This window comes from Elephas maximus, chromosome 13, assembly GCF_024166365.1.
Source record: "Elephas maximus indicus isolate mEleMax1 chromosome 13, mEleMax1 primary haplotype, whole genome shotgun sequence".
Classification (NCBI taxonomy): Eukaryota; Metazoa; Chordata; class Mammalia; order Proboscidea; family Elephantidae; genus Elephas; species Elephas maximus.
The window spans coordinates 36,185,657-36,204,590 of NC_064831.1; the positions used below are offsets into that span (position 1 = coordinate 36,185,657).

Here is an 18,934-nt window from a genome sequence, read left to right on the forward strand (position 1 = left end):
CACCAGGTGTGCCGTGGAAACCCTATGGGGCAGTTCTACTCTGTCATACAGTTCTACTGTAAGTCGCAATCAACTTCATGCCAGTGGGCTTGGTTTGGTTTATGTCTCCTAAAATTTGTAAGCAAAATGAAGTAATTTGGATACACCTATATAAGATAACATGAATAAAAATTCAGGAGCTTGGAGGCATAAAATTGTCAACAGCAGGGGCAGAAACTGTTTTTTGTTTGTTTTTAATTAGTGTGTAGCTTTGAAAAGAGATTTTTGTATCAGGGATAATGGGAAAATATACTCTGAGTCTGTGTGAAGAGTGTTGAAAAGTGGTATAATAGCTCTTTGATGCCAAAACTAAAGAATGGCAAGTACTTGCGTGATGACTTGGCTCAAGATTCTTCTCCCCACTGCCCACTGAGAATGCAAATAATATTTTTTGGTGAGCTCTCTCAAAAACAGAAAAAGGAGGATAAAAGCTTATATGGGATTATTTAGTATTTCTCAGTACTGGGGAGAAGCTTTGCCATATAGAATTATTGATAGCATTACCCAACTGATAGGATTTTACCTTTATTTTACAAAGTCAAATAGTATGTGTGCAATGCATACTTATTGAATTTACGTATGGAGCCGTGATTATTGAGAAATTTTGAGCTAAGCTGTACAGCATATCAGTTGTGCCATTACAGTGTAATTATTTAAATCTCAATTTCTCTCCCCAGCTCTACTTTACGAAGTGTTTCTACTGGCTCCTCGAGACCTTCCAAGATCTGTTTGGTGTGCGGGGATGAGGCTTCGGGATGTCATTATGGGGTTGTAACCTGCGGCAGCTGCAAAGTTTTCTTCAAAAGAGCTGTGGAAGGTAAATGTTCATGTGGGTGTTCCTTTCACACGTTTTTGTAGTGTGGAATTTATGTAGAGTTTATCTCTATAGCGTTACTGGGAAATTCATCAGAAATACTTTTTGATGTGATACCTGTCAGTGATAAATAGTAATAATGCCTTGTGTATAAACCACCTGAAGCAGAGCACTATTTAATGGGGAAATTTTGAAACTGTGAGCTTAGATCAAGCAGTCATGAAGGCTTTTTTTTTTTTGTTTTTTTCTTGTTTGTTTCAGTTTGTTTTTCAGTGAGAATTAAAAAAAAAAAAAAAAATTCTGTTTCCCCACAAATTTCATGTGTGTGATCTGGTATAGCATTTTTTACTTAGCATGCACAGGATAGATACATCATCTTTGCCTTCTCTGTGCCTCTGGGTAAATACGTGTGTTTGTGACAAATTAAAACAACATCAGGATCGAGTCTGTGATTTAAGTTACGTTTAATGTAGAGAGGTAATTTCATTTAACAGCTACTTCAGATCCCAGGTCCTTTATTCCTACTGAAGAGTTCTAAGAGTACATTAAATGAAAACTTTGGCAGAGGTTCACTTTGTGTGTTTAAGCTCGTTTTTGGTTCTGCCCAAGTAATTGTACTTCTTAAGGAGTAATCTTTTAGTTTGTTTTTGCCTTTCTCCACCCCCACTTATAGCAATTAATTAGCATGAGACTCAGGCCAGATGGCTTTGTTGACGTTGAATACTATGGGTTGTGAAAATGTAGAAATTTTGCTATTAGTAGAAGTATTAATTGTGTAATTGACACTTATTTTCACTAAGGAGCTCAGCATTAAGACTCTTTAAGGATCGTTTCCCAGGAAAGTTTTCTGAGTGTAGAATTGGTGCTTTGGAGTCTAAATAAAAGCAACTTGAATGGTTCATCTGTGTTTTACTGGGGACCACAAGATAGTGGCCTTAGTTCTGGGATGAAAAAGCTGGTCAAGTAAATATTTCATTGCTTTTGGGACTGACTTTACATCATTTAACTGATGTTGCCTGGTTTTACGTTATTTACACTGTTAATTATTTAAGAGTCCCCAAACCTAGCTTTGAATTGGTGATAGGAGTTCATTATTTCTTTCCCAGGATAGGGACTCTTGATTACAGGTGACAGAAAACCCAACACAAACTGGCTGAAGCACAAATGGTAATTCATTGTCCCACACAACTGGAAAGTCATAGAATAGGCGTGGCTTCAGCCAGGACATTAGAACTCAATCTCGGTTTCTCCGTTGTTTGACTTTGTTCTGATTCCGTTCTCAAGCAAGTCCTTTCATAGTGGCACGATGGCTACCAGCAACTCTAGGCCTCCATTAAAAACAGGTTTTTCTGTTCCCAACAGTTCATATAAGACCCCGGGATTGTCTTCTTAAACTGAACTTGGATCACATGCCCATCTTTTAACCAGCCATTGTAGCCTGGGAATGCAGTGGTCTGATCGGCTAGCTGGAATCGGCCAAACTGAACCTCATAGACCTAGAGTGGGAAAGAAGGCTTCCCATAGGAAAACGTGGGTTCTGTTATCAGAAGGCTGAGTTCTGAGAAATGGGGAAGACAAACTTGTATACTACCAAGGCGAAGCTTTTTTTAAAAGACTTTTTAATTTTTTTTCTCTTTTTCCTTAATTAATTGACTGTGTAGAAAGTTTTTAAATTGGTGGATTTTAACTCTGGTACTCTCCTAACTCCACACTGTACCTTCCAGTATAAGAACTCCGCTTCTTAGATTCACTAATTACTCAACGAAGTAAAGTGATACGTAAAAATAAGTCAGTACGGAGAAGGACATTTTGGAGTAGACGATGGTATCCACCATGCTGGCCCTACCTAAGGGTCAGCCTTTACATGAGAACCCAAGATTCTACTGTTTGTAGAGTCTACCCTTCTCTACTTCTGAAACAAAAGATTTTTTTTTTTTAGAAGTTCTTCCTGTGTTTTAAATAGTTTCTGTGGAAGTAGCTAAGGAAAGAATTGTTTTTATAAGTGAGGTATCAGTAAATATGGAAAAGACTGCATGTGTACATTTACTTCATTGGAAACCTAACTAATCAATGAATAATAGAAATTCATCAGTGCTTTTTAAGATTTTTACTAATATCATTATTTCCTATTTGAGAGTTAGACTCCTAACAGTCTCAACTGCATGAAACAAGACTGTAAATCTTATTTACACACACCTAGACCCGATCCTAGATCCAAACTAAAGTCTTAGGACTCCAAATCTTATATTCCTTTTTTTCCATTTTGCTATATCAATTCTAGAATTCACCAAAAATTCTCCCCTAGATGCCACTCTCTTCATGCCTACTTGATCATATGAAGGAAGTGATCTAAACCTTGGGAAAGACATCATTTGGTACTCTTAATGTGTGTGTGTGTGTAATTGTGTATGAAAATAATCATAAGTATGCATGCACGTTTGAATATTTACTAAGTTCTGGTTTCCCATGTTAACCTTGATAACTGTAAGCTCCTTCTTAGATTACAAAGGCAAAGAATTCTGAGCAGCAGTGGGTAGAAGGAGCTAAGGGGAGTCCATTAAAGGAGCTGACATCTCTGGAGATGACCACTAGAGAAGAGACAGAAAGAGCAGCACAGTTGTCTGAACTTCCAGTTTATTGGCCTAAGGCTCTGTGCCCTAGAGCACTTCACTGTACAGTTTAGTATGATGGTAAATGTGTATGAAGACTGTAAATCATGTGTAGAAAGTCTAAACTGTGTCCCGTGTGTTCCGTTTAATGGGATATATGTGCTTAATTTTTTTCTTTTGTAAACATTTAATATGAAAACACTTAGAATTCTCATCCAGAATAACTTATTTGCCAGTAACATCTTTTAGGAGCCATATTATTGTAATTTGCAAATGGAAATTTATAGTTTTATTTTTATATTAGAATAATTTATTTGCCATGAAGTTTTTATTAGAACCATTCTATCTTAAAATGAAAAAGACTAAGAATAACTAAGCATATATATGTGTGTGCGTGTGTATATATATATCCTTTTTTTTTTTAAATAAAGTTCTCCCTTATGGTAGAAACTGTACTGATTTTAGAGTCAGAAGACTTTTAATTTCTGGCTCTGCCTTTCATTGGAGCACTGGTGGCACCATGGTTAAGAGCTATGGCTGCTAACCAAAAGATCAGCAATTCGAATCCACCAGCCGCTCTTTGGAAACCTTATGGGGCAGTTCTACTCTGCCCTATGAGATGCAGGGAAGTTATTTAATTTATCTGGGTCACAGTCTCTTTGTCTGTAAATAAGGATTGCTCTACCTTGGCATTACTATAAAAAAATTACATGAAAATAAAATGTTTGCAGATGCTTTATAAATTGTAAAGTGATATCAAAATATGAGACTTTTATTACTCTCTAAGAACAAATGCCAAAAGTTCTTTGGTAATGTCTGTGCAAAGAGATGATTTAAATGATGCAGTAACATTACATTGTTAGATCTTCATTTTTCGGCTTTTCATTTTCCTTTATTATATCTTCATTTTTCTTTTAATAGGTTATTTTGTCCATAGAGCTGCCCTTTGAGGTAGTAAAATTCTTCTAGACTAGCACTTCTCAAAGGGTGTATATGGGAGTGAGAAAATGAAGGGTCCGTTGAAATTTCCGGGAAGATCTTTTCCAGTGTGGCCTGGACTGTTGAAGTGTGCTACTGTAATGAGCCTCTGTGATCTGTTACTGTAGTCCCACTTTTGGGAGTTACACAGTAGAGAAAGAGTATATACAGAGAGCCACCAACTAGACCTTTAGTTCCTCTGTTACAAGTTCTTTAGGGCCATACAGAGTCTTATTTATTTCCAGGACCTAGTGTGACTATAGATAATTTAGTAACTACCAAATAAATATTTGAACATACATAAGCATGTGTTGCATAAGAGCAGTCCGGGTTAAGTGCTTTCCCTCCCAAAATCAGTAAATTAACAATGGAACTGGCCCAAGATTTGTATAAGCCTTTTGATTTCAAATATATAACTTCTAATTCTAGCCTGAGTTTTTACAGTGTCTCTTTCTAACTGTAAATTACCATTTGCTTCATTCCATATGTGTATTTTCTTTTGTGATTCCTCAATAGACAGAGTTGAGAAGGCAGGGCCAAGATGGCAGACTAGTCAGATGCTTCCTGTGGTCCCTCTTGCAACAAAGACCCAAAAAAAAAAAAAAAAGTGAATCGATTATATATGACAATCTAGGAGCCCTGATTTTGCCCAAAGGCAAAGTTGAGGAATCAGATTGAGCAGCAGGGGGAGGGAGAGATGGTTCAGAAGCAGTGAGGAGTTGCCAGACCTGATCTGGCAAGAACTGGCACCCTGCAGGCTGGGACTGCTGGCACAAGTACATTGAGGCAAGCAGTGGCGTTCAGGACATGGTTTCCACATCAGGAGAGACCCAACAGCTGAGAGTCCACTTGTGCCTCCAGAATCAGCAAAAAGCGGTGCTCTCAGCAAAAGATAAGTCCTTGTGTGTTAACTACCACGCAGAGCAAAAAACATCCCTTAGGGAAAAAACTATCTCCCAGTTACCTGATTCCTCCCCGCTCTGCACCAGTCCCAAGTTGGCTTCAGTTATAGCCGCTTTCCCTGGGCTGGAAGTAAGACCTGTCACGCACACCCTGAGCCATTCTCCCAATCTTGGAGGAGGAACAAAGTAACAAACCGGATAATCTGCCAGCTCCCCTAAGCCAGGAACTCAGGGCAGAATCAGCTCCTTTGCCTAGGCACAGGCATAAGGGGTCCACAGACTTTGAATGCTTTTCACCCCTGCATAGACCTGTGTGGGCCCATTTCAGCAGCGTAGGCCCTCATTAACACAGTACAACAGGGATATATACCTGAAGTCTAACTTTAGCTGTTTCAGCTATGTGGTGGAGAGGCAGGTTCATGACATTTGATGCCGCTCTGCCTATTACGCCGGGTCCTCGCCTACCCACATCAGGGGCCTGAGGACTGGTGGCTCCACCCACGCCACCTAGCCACCTGCGACAGGGGCCCAAGGGTAAGTGGTGCCTCTCAGTCCTTAAAGCCAACAGCATTGGGTGTGCATAGTCCGGCTGCAGAGCCTACCCACCTACACACTCTAGGGAAGAGAGGAATGCTTTCCCCACACACTCTCAGGGGCAGTTGCCAGTCCCCTGCCTTGCTCACCACGTGACCCCCAACTGTAGCCAGATACCTGCGCCTACACCAGTCACCCCTGCTCATCTAAAACTGTAAGTGAGAGCCTGCACCACATACTTGGTGACCGGCTACCTGGACACCTGAGGTGAAACCATACAAGAAAAGTAAATGGACCCCTGGACCCATACACCTAGTAGCAGCTCTAACCATCTGGAGACAGGATGTTAGAGCTTCAAAGGTACCAATAATCAAACTAGCTCACTTTAGTAGCCTGTTTGGGTATGTCAAAACAAAACAAGAAGCTAGGACACAGTAGGCGAACATAAAATAAATAAGTACAATAACTTATTGATGGCTTGGAGACAACAGTCAGTATCAAATCACACAAAAAGGCAGATGATGATGGCTTCAGCAAGCTCCCAAAAGAAAGAATCAAGAAATCTTCCAGATGAAGATAACTTCTTGGAATTACCATAGGTAGAATACAAAAGATTAATATACACAACTCTTTAAGAGATCAGGAAGGAGATCAAAGAAAATGCAGAACTAACAAAGCAGCACACAGACAAATCATTAGAGGAACTTAAGAAGATTAGAGAAGAACATAATGACAAATTTAGTAGGCTGCAAGAATCCATAGAGAGACAGCAACCAGAAATTCAGAAGATTGACAATAAAATTTCAGAATTAGACAACTCAGTAGAAAGTCACAGGAGCAGAATTGAGGCAATGGAAGTCAGAATTAGTGAGATTGAAGATAAAGCACTTGGCACCAACATATTTGAAGAAAAATCAGATAAAAGAATTTTAAAAAATGAAGAAACTCTTAAGAATTATGTGGAACTCTATCAAGAGGATAGAACAGGGAGGGATAACAAAATACAGAGAGAATTGTTGAAGATTTGTTGGCAGAAAACTTCCCTGATACTATGAAAGATGAGAAGATATCTATGCAAAATGCTCATCGAACTCCACACAAGGTAGATCCCAAAAGAAAGTCACCAAGACATACTATAATCAAACTTGACAAAATGAAAGATAAAGAGAGAATTTTAAGAGCAGCTAGGGATAAACGAGAAGTCAGCTACAAAGGAGAATCAATAAGACTAAGCTTGGACTACTCAGCAGAAACCATGCAGGCAAGAAGGCAATGGGATAGCATATATAAAGCCTTGAAGGAAAAAAAATTGCCAGCCAAAAATTATATATCCAGCAAAACTGTCTCTCAAATATGAAGGCAAAATTAGGACATTTCCAGATAAACAGAAGTTTGGGGAATTTGCAAAAACCAAAACCAAAAGTACAGGAAATACTAAAGGGAATCCTCTGGTTAGAAAAATCAATAACATCAGGTAACAACCCAAGACTAGAACACAGGACAGAGCAGCCAGATATCAACCCAGATAGGGAAATCATAAAAATAAATCAAAGCTAAAACGCTCAAAACAGGGAAACAGATGTTATTATATAAAAGATGACAGCATTGAAACAAAAAAGAGGCACTAAAAAATGCAGTCATAGGTCTTTCATGTGGAAAGGAAGTCAAGGTGATATAAAGAAATAATAGATTGGCTTAAACTTAGAAAAATAAGGGTAAATATTCGGGTAACCACAAAGGAAACTAACAATCCTACACATCAAAATGAAAAACATAAAGACTCAGCGAATACAAAATCAACAACAGTGAAAAAGAGGAAAAGACAATATGTAAAGAAAAACAGCTCAGAAAATTAAGTGGAAAAAAGAAACTGTCAAGAACACACCGAAAAAAAAAAAGACATCAAAATGACAGCACTAAACTCATACCTATCAATAAGTACGCTGAATGTAAAGGGACTAAATGCACTAATAGAGGTAGAGAGTGGCAGAATGGATTTAAAAAAACAAGCTCTGTCTGTATGCTGTCTACAAGAGACACACCTTAGACTTAAAGAAACAAACTAAAACTCAAAGGATGGAAATACAGGATGGAGGAGTGTGCTGTCACATTGTAGGGAGAGTAACTAGGGGCACATAACAATGTGTGTATAAGTTTTTATATGAGAAAATGACTTGAATTATAAACTTTCATTTAAAGCACAGTAAGAAAAGAGAGAGAAACAAAAATGAAGAGAGTTGGCTAGATTCAACTCACTGTTTTATTACTTAATCTTTTCAGGCACTCAATATACGAGCCAAGTCTGGAAGTCACAGCTACCACAAATCACTGAATAGTTACAAGGGTATAAAAGAGGAAGAAAGTTCATTATTATATAAAGTCAGTTGGAAGACCTGTTATGCTAACGTGTCCATATTTTGGAAGGTCAGCCAAGTTATGTGATGTCAGTTTCTACGCTCAGACATTTCCCTCTAAGTAAATGACTTATGAATGTATTTCCTGCAATGAAATTGCTTTAAAAGATGTAACTGCAAATTAATCTTGGGATTCCTCACATATACAGTATTTTAAGGCAGCTAAGTCTGTGAAGTTGTACTTTGTTCCTTTTACGTGTAGTTAACCAGCATATAAATCAAATATCTTTGCATTTGTAGATTATTCTGTGGGGAAAATATTTTTAAGGAAATGTAATGGTTGATTACTATTTAATTTTGCGTTTCTAAAATCAACGAGTAAACTTTCCAGAGGAAAGTATGTCTCCCCTATGGCATATACCCAGGTTACCTCTATCAAAGGTTCTTGGGTGGTACAAACGGTTTGCACTCAGCGGTTAATCTAAAGGTCTATAGTTTGAACCTACCCAATGATGCCATGAAAGTAAGGCCTGGTGATCTACTTTCATAAAGATTACAGTCAAGAAAACCCTATGAGGCAGTTCTACTCTGTAACACATGGGGTCACCATGAGTTAGAATGACTTGATGGCAGCAGGTTTGGTTTGGTTTTTGGTATCTCTCTCAACGCTATGTGCATGCTTGTGAGCAAAACGAGAAGAGCAAGCAAGAATGCGAGCTAGCAGGAGCCGTGTGTGTGAGTAAAAGAAGGAGGAATTAACAATACAAGAATTGTGTTGCAAAACGGAAAGCTTAAATTTAGTGGACGTGACCTAAATCAGGATGATGATATAATGATTGGAACGCTGGTTGCTCAGTGGTTAAGAGCTCAGCTGCTAACCAAAATGTCGGCAGTTGGAATCCACCAGCCATTCCTTGAAAACCAGCCTTATGGGGCAGTTCTACACTGTCCTGTAGGGTCGCTATAAATCAGAATCGACTCAACAGCAATGGGTTGTTTTTGTTTGTTTTTGTATTAATCAAAATATAGTTATTGCCTTAACAGGTGGCAGCATACTGTAAGGAATTTTTAATTTAAGGCAATGATAAAGCAAGGGAATTTTTACATGTCTTCAGTTCATGGTGTAAGCCACAGCCCTTGATGTTCCCATGAACCATGTACAGGAACCTAGTGAGCATTCAAAGGCCATTGTTACTACTGCAGGACCCATGATGGCAGAGATAGGAGACTAAGGACTGCCCTGGCTTCCAAGGATTTCTCATGAAACACCTTAAAGATTAAGTGAGTTTTTTTGTTTGTTTTGTTTTTCTTTAACAGAAATTGAGAACCAGGTAACCTGATTCTGTCTATTTAGTGTAAGAGCTTAAGTAAATACCAACCCAGTACGTTACATGTATGATTTTTATAAACGCTCCTTTTTTCCTTATGTAAGCATAAGGCTTTGATGTTAATACCAAATGTTTCCCCAGATTTTTTCTATCCCTTCAGTTGGTCGCTATGGGAACATACAGACCCATGACATTTAGGCCTACCTGGAAGGTCAGGGAAGGCTGGACCCCCAAACTGAATCTTCAAAGATTAGAATTGGCAATTGTGAGGGAAACAAGGACAGGCTGTCTGCACAGGGAACCAGAAGCAATTAGGTGTTAGCTCTGTGTAAAATCTGAAGTACGACGTGATCGAAGGTGAGGCTAAATGAGCAGATTGGGACCTCTGAATTCTAAGGAGGAGCCTGAATTTACCCTTAGGCATAATGGAACCTCTGAATGTTTTCAAGCAAGGGAAGGGCGAACTCAGTTTTGCATTGTATTCTGACTGCGGTCAAGTGTGTTTATTTAAAGGGGGACTGTTCTGGTAGCTGTTGTAATCATTTAGGCAAGAGGTGACCAGGGCTCGAATCAGGCCAGCAGTGGTAGGGATGGAGAGGAGGGGACGGATATCAAGACTGTTTGGGAGGTAATACTGGCAGCTCTGTATTGGAGGCAAGGAGCGAGAAATACTCCGCAGGCTCATAGCATTCTCTGAGATTGGGATACTGGAGCTGGAGCAGGTTTGACAGCATGGAAGGAAAGGTTTATTCCTTCAGTGAACAGTTACTGAACACCTACTAAATGCCAGGTACCGTTCTAGACACATTTAGGCACATATTGGAGTGTATCAGTGAAAAAAAACAGACAAAGATCCCTGCCCTGGTAGAGTTTACGTTCTAATGAGGAGTGGGAGAGAGATTAAATATAATAAATGAGTTATTTATACTAGTGTTTAAGAAGTTCATAGATGCTATGGAAAAAAAAAAAATAGTACCAGGGTAAAGGAGTTGGGATGAGTTTGGGTTTAGGACCACGAGTTTGAAATGCCTGTGGGACATCCAAGTGTGTCTAACGTGTAGCAGGAAGTCGGAGGTGTGATTCTGAAGCCCGAGGAACAAGGCAAGATTGGAAATTAAGATTTTATAATCACCATCCATGAAAGTAGAAACAGTTGCCTAAGAAATTTGGGCATATGGAGAGACAAAAGAATAGGCCAAAGTCATAAGCCCAGGAGACTGTTCCCTTTCCAGGTCGCACACGGGAAAATCCTAGTTACTTGGTCTCTGGTTATTCAAGGTTTTGCTGAATTTGAGACCTACTGAATCTATGGAATTTTCAATTCCAGTTTTGGTTCTTTGTTCATCATTATGTTCTGATTGTTTTTGAACCTTGGCCAGTCCAGAGCCCCAAACTAACTCTAATATGGAGGGGATCCGATTTGCTAACCACTGCAGAGGCAGTGCCAACCATGTAGCAGGTGCGTAAGCAACCTTTGTGGATTGATTGCTTGATAACTGTTTGAATATATGTATGGGATTCACCCTTGTTCCTGTCACCATGCCGTTTATTTGTTTCTATGAAATAAAAGATAGGTTAAATAAGGAATTTATTAGAAAGTGATTTGAAATAGGGACATGCGGGCCAAAAGTCAATTAGAATTATCCAGAGAGAACTGCCTGTAGCTTAAAATTTTAAATTAAGGTGCGTTTCATGTGGTAGATTTGAAAAGGATAAATCAGGAGCCCAGTAAGTAATTTTCAAAGTGACTCCCCATGTTTGTTTGCTTATAACCCATCATATTTAAGAGAAAACAAAAAATCTACGGCAGCACACAGATATACAGTGAGTTAAAATGAAATTTAAAGTAAATGAAGATGAAAACAGAAGAAAGGGAAGATGAGAGAAGAAAAGAGGAAAATAGAGCCAGGAAGGGAATGATGGGTGGAACGTAGACCCTGAAGCCTTCATGGAGGCTGGCCACAAATTCAGCTCTCAGCTTTCTCAAAGCCAACCCAAAAGAAAATGATGAGTCACCTAAATCACGGTGTTCTTAAAAAGTAGTTTAGGAGATTGCCTGTTTGTAAGAAAAATTTTTATGAATTACCTTTATTTCAACGTGCCTAGTCATTCCATGCGAATTGTAACCTGAGATTTAAAAAGTAACTTTTCTCAATGATATTAATGGACAAGATTGGTGTAGGTTTAAGGAGCAGTGCTGAAAAAAAACTTTATTCCATCAGTCACCTGCTCCTATTATAATAACTATCTTTATTGAGCACTTACTAGATACCAGGTGTTGTACAAAAGTACCAAAAAATAAATGTTTTATCTCATTTATTTCTTGAAACAACCTTCATTGGCTGAAGATCTTGTGCGTTTTGAAGGATAGTAGTCTTTGAATCTGAACTTTCTAAGCAGTTGTGACCAGAAAAATTGACAGTTTTTTAGCAAGGTTTAATATGATCCTTTAGCTCTTAAACATAATAATAGCAAATATTTGAGTACTTATTTTGTGTTCACTGTGCCAAGAACTTTATATTCTCTTTTAATCCTCAGAATATTATGAAGTAGGTACAATTATTATCTTTATGTTCAAGATCAGTCAGCAGAGGTTTACAAGAGTTAAGTAACTTGTCCCAGGTCACGCAGATAGAAGGAAGTGGCAGAGCTGGGATTTGAACCCAGGTAGCCCAGGCATTCTGAGTTGCTGTGCTTAGCACATAAGCTATACTGCCTCTCACGGAGTTATATCAGATCTCTACTATTTTTACTCATCAAAAAGTAGGGCAACATCCCTGGCTTTAGAATACTTAGGAAGAGCACATTATAATTTAACAGTTATCCTGCTATACTCTAAATAATTAACTCCCAACCATTCTAAGTTGAAACCCTAATTTGAATTCCTGTTGCCCTAATGGGAAGAAAATTGAGTAGTCTCTATTTTTTCTTAAAGTATGAACTTCATATTTTTTTTTTAAATTATCATTACCATCCTGAAGTACCTCTTTAACATCTTGATATTAATCTAAAGTTTTATTTAAAAATTTTATCTTCCTGTATTTCATTTCCTGTGTGATAAAAATTGGATGTAGCCTGACAGGCTCAGAGGACCATTGGAAGAACGGTCTTCCTCATGAGAAGCTGAAAGCTGCTGACTTTTCAACTCTCTGATATCCAGCCACTTTACTCCTAAACCAAAAAAATAAAATAAAACCCAAACCTGTTGCCGTCAGGTCAATTCCGACTCATAGAGACCCTATAGGACAGGGCGGAACTGCCCACATAAGGTTTCCAGATGGCAGTTGGTGAATTTGCACTGCAGACCTTTTTGTTAGCAGCCAAATGCTTAACCAGTGCACCACCAGGGCCCTGCTTTATGCTTAGAGGCTCAGAAACAGGCCCAAGAGTCAGAGAACATGAAATTTGCACTCTTGGTATAATTAGGATCGTACAACTTGCATAATTTCATACTCTTCAGAATAATTTAACACCTAAAATGAGATTTACTAAATAGACTGCAATCAAACGCTAAAATAGAGCCCTAGAAGGATGACAAAGATGGGCATGCATTTAGGGGGAGCAGCAGGGAAGTGGGAAGTGGAGATTTGGGCCTGGGTACACCTATCTGAGCAGTTCAGTGAAACCCTGGCCCAGCTAGAGCAAGTCTGTGCCCAGAAGACGTGGAAAAGGAGCTTGAACAAAGATGCTGGGGTCAGATTATGTAAGGGCCCAATATTGGAATGAGAAATCTCAGCCCTTCTCTTAAATACAATGAGTCTTTTTATAAGGTTCTTTACAGAAGTAACTGAAGTAGTGGCTTAGGCAGTTGTATCCCTTGGTGCTATGCTATGAATCAGTCATGTAGGACACCCCCTAAGACAGGAGAAGACACCTGGGCTGTGATTGCGGACAACAGAAAATGAACAGAGCCTGACCTCGGATGGAATCAGTGAGGTCGGAGCAGGCAGCCTGGCTCAGAGGTCTCCGTGGTGAAGGAAGAATTGGCAGAGGCTGATGGTGGTTAATTCTGGGGAACGATGGAGATCTCAGGCAGAAACTTGGAAATAAATCACTTTAAGAATAGATGATGAATGGAGTTTAGAACCGTTGAGGCTGTGAAGAGGACTGGATATTAGTTCCCCAAAAGGGAGGAAGCATTCCAGATAAAGAAGAAAAGAAGGGAGACAAAATTGTGAAAAAGTTCATTCATTACAAAAGGATGTTTTCTGAAAGTTTTAAAATAAAGAAGCTGCATAGTTAGGTATGAGGCAGCTTGGCAGCACATCAGTTGGTTTAGGAAGACAGCTGCCAGTGGCTGCTATGGCTGTTTGCAGTATGTGGGACGCTCTGCATTGAAATTGCAAGCCTGGAGAGCATATTGAGCCCACAGGACCAATGGAATAGACGTGCTTGGCAGTGACCACTGGTGGAACTCATGCTGTTGTTACCCGTGATGCTAGAGGAAATAAGTGATGACTTCAGCAGCAAATGATACCATAAAACCCATTGCTGTCTAGTCAATTCCTACTCATAGTGACCTTATAGGACAGAGTAGAACTGCCTCATGGGGTTTAAAAAAAAAAGGCCATAAATCTTTACAAAGCAGACTACCACATCTTTCTCCTGTGGAGCAGCTGATGGGTTCGTACCACCAACCTTTCGGTTAACAGACAAGTGCTCAACAACTCTGCCACCAGGGCTCCTTTAGTGACACTGTAGTATGAACCTACGAATGACTGGGAAGGCAGAAAGATCTTGTTCCAAATAAAAAAAGATGCCGGTGTTTGAACCCCCTTGCCCCACAAATTTGTTTTTCATGTAATATTTCTCTCTTTAAAGCCATACACATCTTGTGTAATTTTTTTTTCCTTTTCACTGTCTTCCTTGGTGTCCACTTCACTGTTTATGCTGACCTCTCAGATAGGAAAAAAGAAAAAAAAAAAAGAAGAGGCTGATAATTGTCTTTCTAGAGATTAAGGAGATAAGTGTAAAACATATAGCACACACTCATACACTTTCCAGAGCTCTGTTCCCCCCCGCCCCCACACTCAGTGATTTTTGTCCAGGGACAAAGGAGAGAAGGGGGAAAACCTTGAATGTCAGCATGAAAACTTAAGAACTACCTGAAATTATTGTAAAACTGTCTCTGTACGTGCTCACATTTCTCTCTCCCTCTCACACACATCCCTCTGATACCACAGACCAAATCCAAGTCTAGGGAAGAGCAGGTGGACACCAAGCAAGGAAGCTTACAGCACTCACAAAACAGTGCGGATTGTATCTCTTTTGCCCTGAGGTTGGCCCCATTTGAAACTCTTTAATACATGCTAGCTCTTGGAATTTGTTGACCACAACATTACATTGACAAAAGCATCACCTTCCTGTATGTGCTGTGTTGCTAATTAACAGTGAACTCTTATACCTCACACAGCGAGGAATGCTCCCCAAGGCGAGGTGAGAAAGGTATTTTCTCCCTACAGGTATAAGATTTAAAAAAAAGTCTCCATTAAATCACTGCCATTTGCCTGCTTAATGCATCTTTATAAAAATATTTTTTTAAAAAATATTTTTATAAAGATGCATTAAAAATAAGAAATAAAGCAAAAGATTAAATAATATAAATGTGGAAGGGCATCGTAACTATCAACAAGAATTGAAAACATCACATAGCGAGTTAGCTGAGGAGTGGGTATGTGAGGTTTTTAAGAAATTTGATATAAATTCATACATATATACAGCACTGTAGATATAATACAGGCTCATTAAGTTATTTTTGTTTCAATGGAATTAAAACTATAAAATCTGAAATAAACACAAAAAAGAATACCTTCTCCTTCCTAATCCCTCATATTTTATTTCCTTATCCAATTTGGAAATAAGAACCAGTACTTGAGTTTAGATATTCATACCACTGCCTAGAAGCCTTATTGTTGTTGTTGTTAGGTTCCAACTCACTGGGACCCTGTGTACAACAGAGGGGAAGTACTGCGTGGTCCTGCGCCATCGTTGTAATCGTTGCTGTGTTTGAGCCCCTTGTTACAGGCACTGTGTCAATCCATCTCATCAATGGTCTTCCTCTTTTTTCACGACCCTCTACTTTACCAAGCATAATGTCCTTCTCTAGGGACTGGTCCTTCCTGATAATATGTCCAAAGTAAATGAGAAAAAGTCACGCTATCCTCGCTGCTAAGGAGCATTCTGGCTAGACTTCTTCCAAGACAGATTTGTTTGTTCTTCTGGCAGCCCATGATATATTCAATATTTCTTGGCCAATAATTGAAAGGCATCAACTCCTTGGTCTTCCTTATTCACTGTCCAGTTTTCACATGCATAGAAGGCCACTGAAAATACTGCGGCTTGGGTCAACTGCACCTTAGTCTTCAAGATGACATCTTTGCTTTTTAACACCTTAAGGAGGTCTTTTGCTGCAGATTTGCCCACTGCAATGTATGTGATTTGATTTCTTGACTGCTGCTTCCATGGGTGTGAATTGTGAATCCAAGTAAAATGAAATCCTTGACAACTTCAGTTTCTTCTCTGTTTATCATCATGTTGCTTATTGGTCTCCAGCTGTGAAGATTTTTGTTTTCTTTATGTTGAGGTATAATCCATAGAAGCCATACTGATCATGTATTAATTTCTGAGCAAAAGGCTACTTGGATATTACTCAACAATTCTTGAACTCTTACTGTGAGAGTTCTCCAGGCAGAAACTGTATAATAAGTCACTACCTATTTTTTTTTTTTTTTATATAGGTTCCAAAGTCATTTCTATGTAGAGATACTGTGCAAGTAGGAAGAGAACTGGCCTTGGAATCAAACGGCATGGAGTTCAGTCCAGAATGACACTGGAATGAGACTCGGAGCAAATAATTGAGCTTCCGTTTCCTTTTATAATCAAAAAATGAATATAATCTTAAACTCGTCTGCTCTGCCCTTCTCTTAGTTTGAGGTTAGAAATTAGTTTATGTATGTTTAAACTGCTTTAGAAAGCAGTAGACAATTGTTACAAACAGTACATTTAAAAAAGAGTTTTCCCCTTCTTAGGAAGTAATTTTATCAGTATGCCTTGGTTCTCAATGAAATGTGGAAATATTCAGACTTAAAAAAACAAAAACAAAAACAAAACTCATTGCCACTAAGGTCAGTTCTGACTCATAGCAACCCTGTAAGACAGAGTAGAACTGTTCCATAGAGTTTCCAAGGAGTGGCTGGTGGATTTGAACTGCCAACCTTCTGGTTTGCAGCCGTAGCTTCCCATAGCTCTTAACCACAGTGCCACCAGGGCTCCTTTCAAACTTCAGTTATTTTATGTACATGTAAAATATTTGCTCTGATTTGAAGGAAAAAAAACAGGAAAAAAATACAGGAAAACATTTATTACTTTAGGCAAGATTTGGAATTTTGACCTCTTTGCCCACCATGCTAATGAGCATTACACTCAAGAACCATGGTGGGGAAAACCTTTGTATTTAAGACTAGGGTTTAATTTAATCTGCCTGTATTGAGAATCAGACAAGGGACAATGACAGTGTTTACACCCTCTACATCTTAAACAATTGGGAAGATCACAACTACTTTTTATTCAGTTCTTTTTTTTACCTAACTGTACCAAGATTTCTAAAACCCATTCCATTCCCTGCCCTCCACTCTTGTTGAACCACTTAACTGGAAAACCAGTGTGAAATTAGTCCAGGTCTATTGTTTTTCATCTCGCCTGCACCATAGCATTCTCCCAGTTGAACCAGGCTCAGCGATTTGATATTGCCAGGATTATGTAAGTACTAATTTTATGTGTGCGTGTGTGTGTGTGTATGTCTGACTATCCAGTAAGACCTGAAATTGTATTCCAAATAGGAATGAAAAGAGTATTAATAGCCATTAATTTAGTAATCTTAAATAAAACTAGTAGTTTTTAAAGGAGAGTGGATAGAGAAATTGTTATGGAAATGCCATTATTAAATGATATTAGATAAAAAATTCCTTCAAACAACTTTCCCTTTCAGTTTTTAAAATTAAGTGTACTTCTGATAAACCTGATTGATTTATTAAAATAGCCTCAGTTGCTGTACTTGATATTAAAAATTTTAAATATTTATGTTGTACCCTCAAATATTGAAATAGTTGACCTTTGCTAATTTGATCAGCATCTCAGAGAACAGTACTATAATTGTGACTAAAGTCAAGTGTCATAGAAACATGAAAAACCAGGTTCAGAACTTGGAAAGTTAGCCAGGAGGAGGTAGTAAGGAGACAAATAAGGAGGTAAGGAATCAGCTGGGCCAGAGCCCCTCTGGGATAAAGCAGTCATTGAAAATAGAAATGAAGACACCCCACAAGTGCCCAGAGCACAAAGCCAGGCAGCAACCAAGCACGTTTATTCAATTCAACAAACATCCCTTGAATGCTTACTATGTGCTAGGCACTGGGGGTGTGCCACAGTCCATTCCCATTAACGAAAAGGCACGAGAATCCCAGATGCCACCTTTTACTTCATTCTGAACAATATGCTTTTCCCCCTTCATCTATTACATTTTCACAATTACTTGTAAATCAGAATAAATCATATTGAGCCTTAGGAATTGATTTCATCATTTTCAGCAAAGGAGTACAAATTATGGAAAAATAGAACGAGACCTGATAGATTTTTCTTTTCACAAAATTTCTTACTGTTGAATTCATTTTACTAGGCAGAAAATTGGAGTTTTCAGGTACCAGTAGACATTTTCTTTATTAAGTCTAAATTGTAATTTATAGCGGTGACCCACAGAGAAGGGATGTGAATGGGAAAGAAATTATTTTAGTAGCAAAAATTAACCTCTATTAAGCCATTAATACATTCTTACAAAGCAAACTAGAAAATTAGTGCAATTTTAAAAATAATTACTTCAAAAATCAGAGCACGTTGTATTTCCATAGTGAGGGTTCATGTCAGAAGTGTAACACAGAAGTATGTTTCTTCATTTATGTAGGAAAACAGAGTAGGCTCGATGTTGTCTTTACCATAACTTATCACATATATACTCATGTGCTTCCCCCTCCGGCCCGGATTTTTGTTTGTTTGTTACTATTTAGTATGACCTGAAATAACATTTTAAAAATGAGTAGGGATAAAGAGTATTAATAGCAATTAGTAAAAAATCCTAAATAAAAATAACTGTTTTTAAAGGAAAGTAGATGGGGAGATACTTAACAGAAATACTATCATTAAATAATTTTAGATACAAAATTACTTCAAACCTCTTTCCCTTTAAAATTTTTAAATTAAATGTACTCGTAACATGTCTGATTAGGATTTATTTGAAGAGCCTTAGTTAATAATTGGACTACAAGAAGAATGTGATTTTAAATACTTGTGGATACAGTACCTTCAATAAAGAATTTCTTAATGTCGC

At 38.4% G+C, this 18,934-nt stretch overlaps 1 protein-coding gene across 1 annotated transcript in view; it reads left to right on the top strand.

Moving 5' to 3' along the window:
• The window catches only part of NR3C2 (nuclear receptor subfamily 3 group C member 2), a 347,998-nt gene that overhangs the window by 182,153 nt on the left and 146,911 nt on the right, over positions 1-18,934 (top strand). Inside the window, exon 3 of the mRNA XM_049906172.1 lies at positions 717-856. Within this exon, the coding sequence (XP_049762129.1) occupies positions 717-856 (140 nt within the window). The remainder of the gene's footprint in view (positions 1-716; positions 857-18,934) is intronic.